Genomic DNA, 18,241 nt, shown 5'->3' on the forward strand with positions numbered 1-18,241 from the left:
AAAGAGTGTTAGTTGGAGTTCTTCAGTGTAATTTGTAAGTCACTATTCAAAACCAGTTGTATCCACATGATGGAGAATGCTACAATAAAACAATGAGACCTCTGTCTGGTGCTCACAACTAAAAACATATTGGGATTTTTTTTTCAAATTCCAAATGACATTAAAGCTGATATCCTTTGTTTTCCAACCCAGTTTATGTGTTGCTTAGGAGGAATGCAGGTTTTCTATGTCTGACCCAACTGTGTGTCACAAAGTATCTTTGGTTCTTGTTGCTGTGGTGTGCTTAGAGCCAAGCCTGCATGGGGATTCTGGAGTAGGGAAGGAGCCCCTGTCTCATCACATTCTACACATCTAAGGCTCTGTCTCTCACATACTGAGGACTTGAATTTCTTAGCATATTTTAAGAGAAAACATTTAATAAAGCACTTGAGAACCAAAAAACTGACTTCAATGAAATTTAACACAATGCACAAGCATGAGGTAATGACCAAGAAGAGAATGAAGATGGTTTTCTCAGTGGGTTTGGAGATGAAGCAGTCCACGGTGTTGGGACAGGGCTTCAAATCACACTTCATAAGGTAGGGAACACTAAAGCCATTGTACAGTTTATAAAATAAAACAAGGAAGCCAATTTCAAAACTGATTTTGACAATGAGGCTGAGAAGGTAAGTACACCATAGGCCTCCATCCACTGTGCCTGGGCTGACGTAGAGTTTCTTTCTGTGCCTTTTCTCTCTCCCCTCATGATAGGCTACATGTAGAACTACCAGAAGTGAAGGTGTCGAGACCATGATAAGCTGCAAGGCCCAAAGTCTGACCTGGGAGATGGGGAAGAAGTAGTCAAAACACACATTTTCACAACCAGGTTGTCTAATATTACACTCGAATTCTTTCTGCTCATCTTTCCACACGTGCTCTGCTGCCACAATGTACACCAGCAAACGGAAGATGAACACTACAGCCAGCCAAATCTGCCCAACCCCAGATGAGTATTGGTTTACTCCACTTAAGAGGTCTCTGAGGAACATCCAGCTCATGGTGTAGTCTCAGAAGAAGGCAAGACTCTGCAAAAGAAAACAGTTTCATCACATTTTTAAATTTCTACTTGATCACTTCTGTCTTATTTGAGGGATTCTGGAAAAACTCCAGTTTCTGCATTGTAACAGCTCTGGGTGTTGAAAGCTCCCTACCAATCCTGCAGGATGTGATCACTTTCATGACAAGGAGATGATACAGCTGGTCCGTGGTGATCATTGATCCCGTGTCCACTTTAATTTGGAATTTGCTTGTCACCCATTTTCAAACAAGTTCATGGTTGGGAAAATATAGGGTATTGCTTTCTTCTAGAGATGGATGGGTTGTGTCTGATCAGGAAAGAATTAGACGTTAATCCCAATGTGAACCTAGTACTTTGAGATGTCCTTTACATGCCAGGCTCTTGAAGTCATTGTCTCTACTCTCTCTAACTTGTTAATCTCTCTTCCCAACCCTTAAGCAATTTTCCTGCCCTTCCTGTGTCCCACGCCAGCAGCTGAGCTTCCCTATGATTTGATAGTGAAAGTGAGGCTCTCCAGTATGTACTTCCACAGAGTCATTCCCGCTTACCCTCCAGATGAGCTGCTATTCATGCCAACTTCCCTTCTTTACCTAGTTTGGAAGGGGGAAGTCTCCCTCTTCTTGTCTCTAAACAATCATTCCAGCTCTACATCCATTCTTAATCTATTCATTTCCCCTATTCTTCATTTTGTATCTTCAACTTCCATTTCCCCTTCCTCTCAGTATATAAATTAAGCTTCAGTGTTTTTCGTGTTTTTAGCGCGTGAGAGGAAGGTCTTTACAGTTTATCCTTCCAGTGCCCTCTCCCCTCTTATTTCTACTTCCTCAGCTGTCACTCCTCAGCTGAGAGTTTAATTTCACCATTGTACTTAACTTTCCAGGCTAAAGTTAGTACTAACATCCAACTCCACATCTCTGGACACTTTGCATCTCATTTACCTTTTCTGTGACATTTGGTTATTTCCTGCGCTTGTGTTCTCAAAATGCTTTCAACCTTCCGCACTACTCTCTCTTCTCTTCCTGTTATTCTCACTTCTGGATTGTGCCATCATCGTTTTCTTTGTTCACTTCTTCAAAGTTCTTTACTCTGCTCTTTTCTCACGTCACATTCTCTGGGAAATATCATTCATTCCTGTGGATTCAATTTTCAGATTTCTGACTGTCAAATCTTCAGCTTCTCTCAAAGATTTGGTTTAACTGACTCCTGATTATTATCGGCATGTCCCATAGGTATCTCAAATTGGATGTGTCTACAGCTGACTCTGTTAAGTAATTGGGAAAGTCATGACACTTTTTTCATGTTTTTCTATGCAAAAATGCTTCATGATTTTCCCAATGACCCAATATTGTCTTCACTCTTTAATTTCATATTCTTCTTGAATATCACCACCAACACAAAGTCAGAAATCTTGTATTCATCCTAGATTCCTCTCTCATGACTCTTTTTTAATTGCCCACCAGGTTTTTCTAATTCTTCCTAAATATCTTTCAAGTTCACCTCCAAGTTTCCACTGCTATCTGTCTCTCATTTATACAACGCACCCACTATTTTCTATTTCCCTGAATGCTATTTAACTTTCTTATACCTCTCGCCATTGGTTTTCCATGTAAAAGAAGCTAACGGACAATTGGGAAGTCCTTTTCATTACCGTGACTTTGACTTTCTGGCACTGCCTGCCTCCATCTTGTCTTGTAATTGAACTTTGTGAATGAGCCCGATTTTTGTTTTTGTTTTTGGGTATGTATGTATGTATGTATGTATGTATGTATGTATGTATTTATTTATTTATTTATTTTAATAATTTTTTTTGAGCCCGATTTTTGTTTATTGGGCTCATGATACACTCAGCACTGTTCAGTGCTTCTGAATTGGTCTTTCACAACCACCCTGGAAAGTGGATTTGGGGTTTTGTTTGTCTGTTTGTTTTATGGTAATAGTTGTTCAGTTCTTTCAGTAAGAAGGTAGACAGAAATGGATGCCATTCTCTCAAGGTCACAGCTAAGATACAGAGCAGGGTAAATAAGTCTGTAAAACAAGATTTCTCAGCATGAGCACCACTGACATTTGGGACTGGATCATTGTCTCAGCTGCTGTCCTGTGCATTGGAGGATATATCAGAACCCCTGGCCTCTACCAGCTAAATGCCAGTGGCAGCCCCCCTTCCCCAAACACACACCATTTGGGTCAACCAAAACTGTCTCCATACATTTCTAAGTGGATCCCGAAGATGGAGTAAAATCTCCCTAGTTGAGAACCACTGCTTTTTACTTTCTACCATGACAAGAAGACGTGGGCTAGAGCTCCAGGTCTGCCACTAATTTGCTTTATGATTTCTCAGGTGAAAATGTTTTGGTTTTAGGTCCTATTTTTTATTACAAAAATTAATTATATTTTTCTCCGTAGATTCAGCCAACAATATCATGGAATGGCAGTGCGAGGGGAACCAGGGGTTAAGGACATTAGGATATTGTTCAGCAGCACACCTGTTGGAGCAGATTACATTATCTCTTACAGAGAACAATACAAAACAGACTCACGTGCTAGAGCCCGGCAAAGATAAATGAAGGCTAGGGGGTATTTTCAGAGAAAACAAAGATACATGTACACAATGTTCTATTCAGCAGGGAATAAATACCCTCAATGTCCTTGGTTTTCAGAATACAAACAGAATTGTGTTAAATAAAAAGGATTGTTAAATGTACCTGAAAGGTTAATGTCTTTATCAAATATTAAAACAAAGCCCCAAGATTAAGGAGGGGGAGTACTGTGTTTCCTATGACATATACCATTGGGCATTTGTCCATATTACTTGAGGATATTTATATCATGTTATAAAACATTTGAAAGTACCCTGCTGGATACTTTAGAGAAAAGAGGGCGGTAAGAGTAGACGCAGACTGCCTCTAAATGAAAAGCAGTAGAAAGATGATCTCTGGAGAAAGAAGACTGATGCCATCAAACGTCGGTGCTATGACTTCCATTGGACTGATAAATACCCATTCTATTTTCAGATTCTTTGCTAATGAAAAGACAATGACTTTTCTTATGGGGGAAGAATGTTCCAATGTCAGTTCACTTTTAACAGAGGTAGTTTAGTTTACTGGATGCAAGTCTGGGCAGAGGGTTGGACTCCCTGGATTCAAGTCCAAGCTCATTGGTGGTGGTATGGTACCTACCTAATGGGGTTTATGAGGCTTTCGCAAGTTGATAGATGTAAGCCCTCAAAATTGTGTGATACACGGTGAGTACTCAGTATTGTTTTCTTATTTTGACATTGAAAAAAATTTTCTAGAAAATCACAGTCTCATTTCTCTGCTTAAAGTCCTACTATAAAGGCCAGTAGATGGTATGGTGGTTAAGGCACTGGACTCCCACACGGCTGACTGCAGTTCAATTCCTAGATCTGGCAGCTTGCGATCTCACTGCCCCCACCCCCGGCACTGTCTCTCTGGTGAGCACTCTTTAAAAAAAATTTTAAAATAATTCTAAAGTTTAAAAAAATGCCAAATCCTTCCCCTGCCCCCGACAACAAAGGCCTATGTAGCAGTGCCCTTGCCTGTCTCTCCAACCTTGCCTCGTACATCTCCAGGCACGATGGGTTCCAGATGATCTCTCTCCTTTCCGTCTCTCCTTTAGACCCTACCTCCATTCTCCTGCCTTCAGTGCTCTTGTCCCCCTCACCTGAGTCAGAGCGGCTTCCCTGACCCCACTTATCTAACTTAGGTCTTCTTTGGTATTCTTAATTATAATACTGACTGATTTTCCTTCATGTCATTTACATATTAAAATCACATACTTGTTTATATGATTCTTGTCTGTTCAGAGTACATATTTTATAATGGGCTAGGGTAGTCAAACAGAGAAAATAAAAATGCATTGATGTCTAGTCAAATGGGAACAACAAATGAACAACAAATGATTTTTACTATAAATGTGCCTTCTAATATTTGGGATCACAGATACTAAAAGATTATTTATGGTTTATCTGAAATTCAAATGAAACTGAGCAATCTATGTTTTATCTGGCAACCAAACCAAGTACCTTCACTGCTCACTATTGCACACCACTGCCTAAATAACAGTTAAAAATTCAATAGTGAATAAGAACTTGGCTTCTCTGGAACCAGCAGGTGGCGTGGTGGTTAAGGCACTGGACACTCCCACATGGCTGACCAGAGTTTGAGTCCTGAATCTGGTGGCTTGCTTTCTCACTTCCTCTCTCTCTCACTCTTACCCTCTGTCTGTCTCTGGTCAAATTAAGAAATAAATGAATGAATAAATAAAATAAATAATTATATATAAAAAAAAAAGAACATGGCTTCTCAAGTACTCAAAACTTCCCTGCAAATGCTGGCAACTCTACCATTCTTCTCTTTTGTCCAGCTTCTCTGTTCTCCACCTGAATTGTCACTCCATTCCCAATTAAATTCAACATCCCTTGTTCTAAGGTCCCCTCTTCCTCTTAACTCCTAGCTGCATCTGAGACACACCATCCTGTCACATCTGTAAGAAAAACAAGTGGGAGATAGCCTGACTCCCTCCTAAAAGCGGTTCTGCACTTGGATGCTGGGTTAAAATGCTGTTTTCGTCCCATCATTCTCTGCTTGGGAATATACTATGGCTTCTGCAATATTTTCAGAATGAATGTCAAATTCTCACCTTGATGTTCAGGGCCTGCCTAATCTTATGCCTACCAACATTCACTCACTCTGGTCAGATGATTCATCTTCCCACCCCATATGCTCTCATGCCTCCCCATTTCAAGCCCATATTACTCTCCCAAGAGGTGATTTCTCACTTTCCATCTCACTGTCTCTGTCTCTGGTGAGTGCATGTGCCCTATGGCAAGAAACCTTAAAAAAAATTATTCCTATTTATTCAAATATTTGATCTTACAGCAATAGTTTTCCTTATTGTCATCAATGTTAATTCAAGTAGCACTTTTTATTAAAATTCCAAATGAAATGTGTCTGGTTAGTGGAGACTAGGTATGTGTGGGTATATGTGCACACATGCACTACAGGGGATGAGGAATTAGAATACTCTAGTAATAATTAATGACTTTGTTTTGTTTTTGTTTGGAGGTTTTTGTGCACTCACCAGAGAGAGAGACAGAGATAGTGAGAGGGAAAGTTAGAAATCAACCCCCAGAGGGGATGGACATGCTGCAGTCTCTGTTATACTCCTGGGATCTTGACCATGCACACACATGCACCTGGCATGAGTTTATAGCCACCAGGCCTGGGACTCGAACCACAGTTAGCCATATGGGATCCTAACCAACATAAGCTCTATACCATCTGTTGGCCCCAAATGACTGCTTGTTTTAACCCTTGTCTTCATCATAGCAGATACCTACCTAATCATTAGCACAAGAACTTTGGAGTAGAATTGTGTGAATACAAAGCTTAAAATAGCTATTCCCTGTGTGCTGTATATTCAAGAGTCACAACCAATTGAAAAAGCTAGAGGAAATAACTTCATACATGTAAAGTTCTAGTCTCTTAAAATGAATTTGCATTTGTATAGTTACAAGCAATATCATCAAAAACACTTAGGATAATACCTGGTCATAATAAATAATAATTTAAAAATTATCATTATCACCATTAAACCAGTAAAATTTGTAGGACCCCCAGAATTTCAGGCAAAAAGCCTCTGCTAGCTATTCTAAAGATCTAACTAATCAAGAGAAATTAAAAAAATAAACTCAGATGTCTATGACATAATATTCTGGAGTACAATCAGGCTAAATTAAGAAACTCAAAATTTGGAGATAAATACCTTTCTTGAGTGTGAAATGTGTAAAGACTGTCATGGGGAAGGAGGATGCCTACTTGTAGAAGAAACTCATCCCAAAGAGATCATCTGTCATGTATTTCTGGAATAACTTGGCAAATGCTAGACCCACTCACAGCATACAAAGAGTACCCGAGTAAAGTGGATAGTGAATGTGAATCAACTATGTATCCATGACATAACGACATGGCTGCAAAGGTTGTAAAGGGTAGAGAGCTTCATGAAAGATGGGCAAATAGATCTTCCCAGCATCCACATAGCTCTGTACATAGGGAAAAGACTATACCGTACAGCTACGAACTACTCAGTCACTCTCTCCTGCAGCCAAGATTCTAGATTTTCTGGGGCAACCCCTATTGCAAACATGCGAAGTTGTCAGAACTAGTCAGAATTTTCACAAATTTTTAGGTTCAGCACATGAGTCACGAGACCTTTTTGTATGGTCAAGGATAGTTCATTCATTTGGCCTTTCTACATCCTGAATTAAACATCCATAGCAATCATTTAATTTTTAATACTCCAGTTTACCAAACAACCTTCTGAGTAATAATTTTCTGACCATGATTCTTTATACTATGCAAGAAAGTTTTCCTAGGATTCAACATCACAAAGTAACTGGAGAGACACTTCATAAATCAGGCTCCCTGGGCTCAGTTAACATGAATGAGTCCTTTAGAGCAGACTCAGTTCTGGGTAAATTATACACCTGAGCTCCTGAACCTTTGGGACTGAGCACCAGCCCCTGACTGCAGTACCAAGGTTGAGACCCCTCTTGAGCAACCCGCCAATTCTCTTGTTGCAGGGCAGGCCTTTGCCATGCCAGTAACTTCTCTCTCGACACAGGAGACTTCACTTCTGGGTGGTTCAGGGAGTGACAAGCATGGCCGCCCAGAGGGAAGGTAGGTGAGGCCACTCTGTCCAGATGGGTACAACACTGTTCAAAAAGCCCTTGCACCACCAGGAGCTAGACAGATGCTTTGTAATCACCGCAAAGAGCTGTTTTGAAACTTAAGCTTGAGTAGCACCAGATTTCCAACCGCCTTGCAGACCACAAGTAACAATCCCTGAAAAAAAAACTGTAAGCATATACCCAGCTCCTTTCACCTCTTTTTAATAGTAATACTCATCCTTGATAGAACTCAATCATTTCTGAAACATTTTATACAATCTCATTCAACCCTCACCTCTATCCTCTGTAATAAGCAGGTGTGTCATGCCACCCCCAATTTAGTGATGAAGAAACCCAAACTCAAAAGATACAGGAGACTCATCCAAGACTCCCAATAAGTCAGCAGCAAATCCAGCAGCAGAACTCAGGTTCTACATGGCTGGTCTCCACCTGCCATCAAGCTCTGGATTGTCCTAGTCCATCTATAATTCTGCCTTCCTTGCACATAAATTGTTTGCCCCCCATAAAATAGAGTTTCCTCTCATGGGCATCTTTCTGCCTCTGAGCCCCATTGCACCTGCTGACACTCGCAAACCCTTTAACTCCCAGTATCAATTCAAGGCATTTTATTTTTGATGAGTTGAAAAAAATCTTCATTTTGGTCTATTTGGAAAATCTCTAAAGCAAGGTTTCTCAAACCCAGGATTTGTGGCTCTGCTAGAGTTTGTTGTTATAGTCCCAAGGGGTACAGGATGTTTATATGTGTATTGTTTCTATGATCACAAGAAAAGTGCAAATACACTGAATGACAGTTTCACAACCAAGGGATACCCCAGGATTTAAGCATTTCAGCATTCCTATTTATTAAGATTCAGAAAACTGCACAGAACTCTAGCCAGATGCAGTCCACTACCAGTTTCGTAAGTAAGGTTCTTTGAGATACAGTCAGCAATTTGCCCACTAAATCGACAAATCCCTTCATAAGAAAATAAACTTAACTTACCTCTTGACACTGATGTGGAGATTAAGAAGAGTTCCAGTGACTTATTCATATGATTTAAAAAAGCATGAGTTGATTATATTATTTTCCTAAGAGCGAAGTAATGCTTTAAGCATAAGAAAATGGAGTCTAGTGGTTTCCAAGGTAGTATAAGCCAAACAGGTGTAACCTGATCATTTGTTTTGACTCATAACTTAAATGAGAATTCCTGGGTCTCTTCTGTTTACAGTATACATTGAAAGAGAACTGAAACTGGAAAAAAGAATCCAAAGTAGCTCACCTACATGCAGCTCATAAATATCCCTTTTTATGATGCCTTGCCATCATCCACACAAAGAAGGTGACACAAAGAGTGTTTTTTTCCTCTCTTCAATGACGTTCCAAGGCTTTATCAAAAACTAGCTACAAAAAAACCAATAGGCAAAAAAGCACTTTAAGTTAATCTATTTTGATGAGTTTAACTCCATATGTCCTATTCTTAGAAATCCAGAAAGTAAAAACACACCATTTTGGTGTTTATTTTTTTAAATAGATGTAATATATACAAGGGAGTCTTAAAAAGTTCATGTAAAATGCAAATTATAAAAAATATGCACAAGGGCTGGTAGGTGGCAGGGTGGTCAAGGGCACTGGACTCCCACATGGCCAGCTGCGGTTCAAGTCCCGGACCTAGTGGCTTGCTTTCTCACTTTCGTGCTCTCTCTCTCACTCTGTCCCTCTCTGGTCAAAATAAAATCAATAAATTAATAAATTAATTAAAATAAAATAATTCTTTAAAAAACGCACAAATTTCAATATTGTTTCAGCAAAATAAACTCATACTTTGATTCCACTTTCGAAAAAGTTTTTGAAGTCTCCTTATATTATGAAAAAAAAAAAAAGAAAATATGTGGAACCAGCAAGTGGCACAGTGGTTAAGGCAGCTGGATCTCACATAGCCAACTTTGTAGTTTGAATCCCAGACCCAGCTTGAAAATCTCAGCAGGCGCATGTATGTCCATACCCAAAATCCCAACAGGAGGGAGAGAGAGAGGAGAAGGAATTGCAACGTAGCTATCCTTCCCGGGTAGTGACCTCTCACTTTCCCTCTCTTTATCACTCTTTGGCAAGTACACATGCCACATGGCAAAAACCTACCTTAAAAAAAAAATGACAGATTTAAAGTATGTTATCTTTTTAAAAAGAACTATTTATTTCATATCATTTACTCTTATATTTTGTAGTTTGACCAGAGAGAGAAAGAAAGGGAAAGTGAGAAAGCAAGCCACCAGGTCTGGTACTAGGACTGCAGTTGGTCATGTGGGAGCCCAGCATCTTAACCACCATGCCACCTGCCAGCCCTGTATTTTATTTTTTTATGGTACTATTTCTAGGTATGAGTTTGCCTAAAAGTTAAGATATGTAAAAAAATATATTTTTTAAAATTATTTTTAAGAATTATTTAATTTAATGAACTGTGCTCACCAGACAGAGGCAGAAAGAGAGAAAAAAAGAGTGAGCAGGAAAGTGAGAAACCAAGCCACCAGGTCCACGACTCAAACCATGGTGGGCTATATGGAAGTCCACCACACCACCTGCTGGCCCCCCATTTTTTTTTAATAGCTTTAAGGTACTAGCAGATGGCATAGTGGTTAGGTCATAGCTGACCACAGTTCAAGTCCTGGGCCCAGGGGCTTAAAACTTAGGCTAGAGATCCTGAGGTGGATACAAACTTTAGCTGTGAAATATTGCTTCCCTTGACCAAAAATGAAGATTTTTCTGCTGAGATTTCCCCTTCTAGACTCATTTCTAGTGGTTAGGGATACCTCTGTCTCCTTCTCTCCGTTTCTCTCTGTCTCTCTCTGTCTTGCTGTGTCTCCCTGTGACTTAATTTAAAAAAAAATTTTTTTAAGTAAATTATTCTCTGGGTTCTTAAGCCTCTCCTAATTGGTGCCTTTCCCCACTTTATTTAGGAAAGGCACAAACCCAGGCCAGGCCCATTCCGAGATGGATACCAAACTTCAGCTGTGAAATACTGCTTTCGCACAGTGCACGTGTGCACCACACAGTTTTCATTTTTTGCTTATTAAAATTATAATGTAATGGTTTTTTTATCATTTTTTCTTCTTTTTCATTTTATTTTTTCTTCTTCTTTCCTTTTCTTTAATTCTTTTGTATTTTTATTTATTCATTGGCTGCTCAGCCTCTACACATAAGTGTCTAGACAGGTCCAAGTGAACGGTATCCAAACATCTGAATACAATTAGAGTCAGAATATTCCTCTATTCCCACTGAATCTGATGCACAAAGAGTGAAAACAGAACAGAAGAGAGAATGCAGATCACCCCCTTCTGCATGCCTCTGAACACTCAGATCGAACTTCAAGAATTAGGAAGAAACTTACCATCTATCAGATGTCTAGAAATCACTTCGGGCCACAAGAAATATGGGAAAGCAAGAAAATACCTCTCCTCCAAGGGAAAAGAATAACTCCTCTTCATCCTCAGACAGTACAATGAATCTCATGGAAATGTCTGATAAAGAATTTAGAATAGTCATAGTGACAAAGCTAACAGAGATGGAAGAGAGACAATGAACTGCAGAAGAGGCAGGAGAAAGGAACTGATGAGGTTCAGAAGATGTGGAAATTCTTGCAAGATCTAAAAGAGGAATTACACACTATTAAAAAAAGAATCAAATGGACCTGTTAGATATGAAGGCTGTAATACAGGAAGTCAAAATCTCCCTTGAAAGTATTAAAAGCAGATTAGATCATACAAAAAAATCAAATCTCAGATGTAGAAGATAGAATCGGCCTAGAAAAATCCACAATGAAGACTGAAAAAATTGCCAGAAAAAAATGAGAATAATATACAAGAAATACTAGATACCATCAAATGTCCAAACATCTGGATAATTGGTATCTCAGAAGGAGAAGAGACTCATAAGGACATTGATAACCTATTCCATGAAGTCCTGGAAGAAAACTTTCCAAACCTAGAGAGACACTCAAAGATCCATTCCCAAGAAATACAAAGGACCCCAAATAGAATCAACCCAAGAAGATCTTCTCCAAGACACATTATAGTCAGATTGACAAAAACCACAGACAAAGACAAGATACTAAGATAGACAAGAGAGAAACATCAAGTTACCTACAAAGGGTATCCCATCAGGTTAACAGTGGACCTCTCATCAGAAACAATGCAAGCGAGGAAAGAATGGGGAATAATATTCAAAGTGTTAAGGGAAAAGCAATTTCAACCAAGAATACTGTACCCAGTAAGATTATCCTTCATATGGGAAGAAAATACATGAACATTCTCAGATAAACAAAGCCTGAAAGAATTTACCAACACCAGACCAGATCTCCAAGAAGTTCTCAAGGGAGTACTGGTAGGCCGGAAGCCTGGGCAGCTTGGATGTGTGGATTAGACACCACATCACAGTCAGCTGATGCAACCCGGATCTATACAGTCATCAGACCTGTGCTGTACTCAGATCTAACCTGAATGTAGCACATGACACTCTACTCTGCACATGCGCTTTGTACTGCACATGGTGCTCTACTTTGCACATGGGACTCTACTCTGCACATGTCACTAGATGTTATGCAGCACACTAGTCTGTTCTCCCTCTAAACCTTTACCATACATGGACTGTTTCTACCTCTAAGGCACTCCCCAACCCTATACCCTTATAAAAATTGCTAAATCCTGCTCCAGTGCGTGACTTCTCTGGCCCCTCTCCCACCCTCTCTCTCTCCCTTTCTGCTGGGCCAGCAAACCTCACCCAGGAGTGCTCCCAATAAAGGCTCTACAGTTCTATTTTCTCTCGTGGTTAGCCCATTTCTTACAAGTGCTATACCAGGAAAATTAAATACAGAGATACAGAAATAAGAGTTCAAAAACTAAGAAAATGGCCAACTTAATTGTAGGGACTTGTCTGGAGTTGAAAATTATATCCCAGAATGTAATCGGGAAGATTGAATCACAACAGAAGATAGATTAAGTACATGAGACGAACTGGTGAAATAGTATTTTGTGACTTTTGACTAAAATGTTGCTGATTTTCTTCTAGGCTTTGTTTTCTGGTTTTAAGAATTTTTGTCCTGTGTTGAGCTGCTGATAGGTTCATGTACCTACTATTTGAACAGAATCCTAACCTGTTCCCTGGCTTTAAGCAAAGTTCCTTAGCATTTCTTTGATTTACTAAAGCTGAAAGTGCTTTTCTTGAAATTAAAAATAATATTAAAAATACCTATTTAATGACAGTAGTAAGCTATATAGCATCAGCTAGGTGCTACTTTATAGTAAATTCATTCTACTCTGAGTTTCACGCCCAAAGTCAGACATGTATTCACAGATATGTATATATTAGCTGAACTTGCTATTGAAAGTAGCTAGTTTAATTAAGATATTTTGTGAACAATAAAATGTGGGGGTGGGGGGGATGGAAAGCAACTGTAGACACCAGAGACAGTATGGGAGGAGGGTAGGAAATGGCAGAGGGTGAGAAATAGCGGGGAAAATATATATGAAACAAGAAATGGGACATTATTTGTTGATGATAACATGTATGATTAAGCCACTATTCAGTGTATCCTGGATGGGAAATCACATTTTGTATACTATGACAATGCTCAGGGGATACATGTAAATTAATTAATTAAAAAAAATGTTTCGGAAGAAAATTGCAGTGCAGTTGTAACTGGATTCTAGCTTTGTCCATATTTTTGTTCCGTAGGGTTACATAATAATGAGATAACAAAGCCTTGTTTGTGGTATTGGTCATCCCTTTCAGTTTCCACTCCTGTGTGTTCAGTCAGCACTCACATATCTGTGACATTAAAACATTACTTGTTTGTCCTGAGACACCTGCTAGGAACAGTTGGGCTGAGGTAGTTTGTTGTTAGGACAACCTTGAAGGTGACCTTACTGAACCTCCAGGCACTGGTGATTCAGAGGATCCCAGCCTTCTAATAATGTCAGTACTAACCCAAACAAAGGTAGCTTATGGTGATCACATAGGGCAGAGGTGTCTTTTATTAGACAAAGGTCCCTCAAAGATTTTGTGGTATTTCACAGAAGCTGGGCACCTGGTGGTGGGGGGTGGGGGGGAATTGCCAAGGGGGTAATCAGGACAGGCTCTACAGACAGGTAGAATATGAGTCAGATCTTTCTGGAGAGAAAGGAATGGATATACTCTGAACACAGTGCCTCTGCTGTGGAAGATTTAATTCTTCCACCTCCATTTTCGGTTTGGAAGAAACATAATAACACACACACACACACACACACACACACACACACACACACACAAAGGGCCAGAGTATTGTAATAAAAACATCATCTTGAAGTTGGAAAGCAGAGGGTGGAGTGAAATAAGGTAAGACAGAACTGGAGAAAGGTTGGGATGAATATTGTAACCTTGTCCTTTGCTCCTTTTAGAATTCAGTTTTGAGAGTTGCCTCTTCAGTGTGAGAAATGGGGCAAGATCTGCAAGAGCACAGCCCAGGGCATACAGGAGGCAGCAGGAGGCAAAGCCTTCAAATGACCCATGTGTCCCCCTGGGTGCACTACACAAGGGCGGAGACTGCAAGAAGACCCACCTTAGGGGTCACTCTGTTAGGAAAGAATGCAGAGTTGTGTTGAATTCAGATGGCATGGGAGAACATGAGTGAGGTTCTAAGCATGAGCACCACAGCTAACCATAATGGTGAAAGGACAGTGCAGGCACTGCTATGATCTGGAACCACCGCGCAGGTAACACTGCACGGTGCTCTGGCCTTGACCTTTCCTAGCACGTGTCTCCACCAAGACAGGTGGGGGTTCTGTTTTTCCTGCTCAGGTTAGAGATAGTTGGAACACTGTTTTGTTTTTGTTTTCTGGCCTTAATAGGAACTTTGACAAACTCAAGTGGGTCTGGAAAACAGAAACCAGGGTAATAAGATGTCTGTCACTTGGTCATAAAAAGGACTAGAGCAGCTAGAGATTTTTAATCTGGAGAGACTAAGTACAAGTGAGTTATTTACTTAAAAGAATTTTATGTCATTGTTAGTTCACGACTCTTTTTCAATAGCTACCCCATAGACTATGAGTTCAGACAAACCAAGGTTGGAACACTGGACCTATATTTTACTTAGCCTGTAAAAGAAGTTATTTTTTACTTCAATTTGTGGTCTCAATGAAGATGCTTGAGGTCTCTGAACTGCCATTTCCTTATCTGCCAAATGGGAAATGCATTCCTGTTTCAAACGAAACAACAGCTGCTCAGTAAATGGCGGCCGTCATTATCTTAGAAAGCACGGTGACCTTGGATTGTGAAATTTCTTGGGAAGAAAATGGCACAAGTCATGAGAGAAGAATGCATAGATTTGAAATAATAATAATTTAAAAACAACCTATTGTTCTGGACAGCAAAACACTTATGGAGAGGACTTTGCTTCCACATAAACGCTCAGAACAACTGCTTTCTGGTACAATTTAGAAACATAAGATACCTATATAAAGGTGGAAGTACCTGTCTCTTTCTGACACAGTGATTCCCAGTAACACCATAATTCGCCACAGATTTGTAGCATCTGGATCAACTCCAGGAATGCAATAAGCATTACTTAGTAATGGCGAATTACTAATTGGTGTCCCATTGATGACACCAATCCTGTCAAATGACAAATGCTTCTGAGGCTTCCCGTTGCAGTAAGAATGGGTGAAAGGGCTCTGTGCCTGGAGCTGCTGCCTTTTCTGGTGCCATAGATGGTTCATCTATCTTCTGACTGTTGTGGGAAAGGACCGAGGAAAAATATTCTATGGGTACAGAATATCTGAAGAGTGTAGGAATGATCACATTTTAACACCATTTCTCTAACTAAAATCAATAGTCAAACTTTTTTTTTTAAGGTTTATTTCATGAGTGAGAATCTGAGAGAAAAAGAACAAAAGACACTCAGGCAGGTCCCGACACCTTGACACACCCGTCAGCCACCAGGATTCTGGGCACACGTGTGTGCAGCATACTCAGGGAAGTCTCCAGAAGCGAAACTGAAGCCTTCTCGTGTCGGTTAGCCTCAAAGAGCATCATATTTAAATACCACATTGCCATCTAGCCCCAGATGTTAGTCTTTTTAGAATGCTATTTTATTTTAGAATGCTATTTTAATAGTAAGATTTTTTAAATGGGGACATAAAAACAGGCAACAAAATCCTATTTCTTATTAAAAAAATCTATATAAATAAAGCCTTATGCCTTAAATGTAATTTGGAGATTAATATTATGAAGCGTAAATAAAAACATATAAATAGAATCTCTAACTCTAGAAAGGTTGGCATAGGCTCTTAGATCTGTACCTTTATTAGGTACTCAAGAATTATTAGCCCTTATATTAGCCATTAAGGCAATAATGTGAAAATTTTGGATAAAAATGTCTGATATGTTATAGCTATTTGATTAATGTTAGTTTAATTTAAGGTTGAAGAGGCCAAGTAGTGAATAACAGTTGACGAAACAATTTGAGATTCCTGTATAAAAGGGGATTTCAGAAACCAGCAGATGGCATAATGGTTACGTAACTGGACTCCCGCATAGTTGACCACAGTTTGAATCCCAGACCTGGTGGCTTAAAACACACTGGGTGCATGTGCATACGTGCCCAAAATCCCAAGAAGAGACTGAAGGAGAAGGGACTGTGGTATGGCCATCTCCCTGAGGGGATGATTTCTCACTTTTTCTCTCTCTGCCTCTCCAATGAATTTTGCCCTATAGCAAAACTCTCTCTTAAAAAGAAAAAAAGGATTTCAAAATGTTAAAAGTAGAAGCATTGTTTCCCCAGGTCATTTTTTTTTTTCATTTCAGTGAGACAGGTAAGTGGAAAGATTAATATACAATTTATAGAATATTAAATAATTTGGTCAAATACTTCCTCTAATACTTGACTAAACTTTTTAAAAACTAGATTAAAAGTGTCTTAAACTATTTTTTTCTTTTGGTATGGTATAATGTAAGTACACACTTCCAACCTTATTCAGGGCTTAAGGTCTGTTGATTATTCCATTCTGCATGTTGCCATAACAGCTCAGCAGATGGTATCCCATGAGGTAAACATGGGCATACAATAGCTGTTCATTCTTCTACCTTTTGATATCCAAGTATGGTCACACTTTGCTCCTGGTTGTATAGTGAACACGGTTAGCTGTGCACATAGCCTTCAGTTAAAGCACTGGAAAAAAAGATTAAAGATTATTCAGTGGGTTTTGGCTAGGATGAGGAGTGGAAGGAGGCAAAACCTTCTTTATTCATTCAGCCTACTGTAAGAATACTGCATTTCAGAATACCCTCATCACCATTTGTCCTCGGGAGAACTTTGAGAGAAAGAAGAGAACTAAGAGCAGTCATATTATGGGCTGAATTATGTGCCCCTCAAAATTCATAGGTTGAAGCCCTGGTCCTCAGTATCTCAGAATGTGATTGTATTTAGAGATAAGAGGTGATTACGTTTAAAAGAGGCCATTTGGATGGGCCCTAAGTCAGTTTGACTTGTGTCCTTATGAGGACATAAGTTTGGGCACACAGAGGTACCAGGGGCATGTGTGTGCAGAGGGATGAGTGTGTATACGGCAGCCATCTGCAAGCTGAAGAGACAGTCCAAGTATATTGGACTGCAGACTTGAAGAGAAAGGAAGAAGGAATTTGGGGAGTAACTATTGCAGGAGTCTCTCCTCTTAGGGAATCGTACTCAAATTAAACTGTTAGGGGACAGGGTTTGATGTGGCACTGACTCTCCAAGATCATTTGCATGAATTTATAGAAAGGGCAAAGAGCAAGCTCTCCTCTCTTGGTCTATGAATATTCCAGAGCCCATTTCCTAAATTAGCTAACTTTTAGGTTAGGGGCATCTTTAATTATTTTAAATACAAGGCAGATTTACCCTGAAGCTAATGAAACTTAAGCTTCATGGCCCCTCCAAGTCCCATATACTTGTATTAATTTGCTAAGATGGCTAAAACAAAATACCACAGACTTATGGCTTAAACAATAGAAATTAATTTCCTTATGGTTCTGAAAATTGCAAGTCCAAGAATAAGGTCCTGGCAGAGTAGCTTCTCCTGAGGCTTGTCTCTTCAGCTTGTGGATGGCTGCCCTTTTACTATGTTTCTACACACTCATTCTCTGAGAGACAGAAAGGGAGAAATCACCTTCCAGCGGGGATAGCCATGCCGTAATCCCTTCTCCTCCACTCTCCTCTTGAGATTTTGGGCATGCATACATAGGCGCTTGGTATGAGTTTTAAGCCGCCAGGTCTAGGAACCATGGTCAACTACATCGGAGTCCAGCAACGTAACCATTACTCCATCTGCTGATCCCCAGTTTTTTTTTTTTTTGAGAGAGATTTTCACTGTAGGGCGCGTGTGCTCGCCAGACAGACAGAGAGAGACATAGAGACAGCAAGCGAGAAATCACCCCCCAGGGGGGATGGTCACGCCGCAATCCCTTCTCCTCCATTCTCCTCTCGGGATCT

At 39.8% G+C, this 18,241-nt stretch overlaps 1 protein-coding gene across 2 annotated transcripts; it reads right to left on the reverse strand.

Moving 5' to 3' along the window:
* Nucleotides 1-6: 6 nt before the first annotated feature.
* GJB7 (gap junction protein beta 7) lies at nucleotides 7-9,106 on the reverse strand. 2 transcript variants are annotated; one of them, XM_027769918.1, is made up of 2 exons: nucleotides 9,026-9,106; nucleotides 7-2,188 (listed from the first exon to the last, which is right to left on the reverse strand). In XM_027769918.1, exon 2 carries the CDS (start codon nucleotides 1,035-1,037, stop codon nucleotides 225-227), a length of 813 nt encoding a protein of 270 aa, XP_027625719.1. In that variant the 5' UTR covers nucleotides 1,038-2,188; nucleotides 9,026-9,106; the 3' UTR covers nucleotides 7-224. The 2 variants fall into 2 exon arrangements, with proteins under 2 accessions (XP_027625719.1, XP_027625718.1); XM_027769917.1 differs by having other exon boundaries at nucleotides 8,749-9,104.
* Between the last annotated feature and the right edge of the window lie 9,135 nt (nucleotides 9,107-18,241).

Source organism: Tupaia chinensis, unplaced genomic scaffold (genome assembly GCF_000334495.1).
Source record: "Tupaia chinensis unplaced genomic scaffold, TupChi_1.0 Scaffold000097_1, whole genome shotgun sequence".
Lineage (NCBI taxonomy): Eukaryota > Metazoa > Chordata > Mammalia > Scandentia > Tupaiidae > Tupaia > Tupaia belangeri.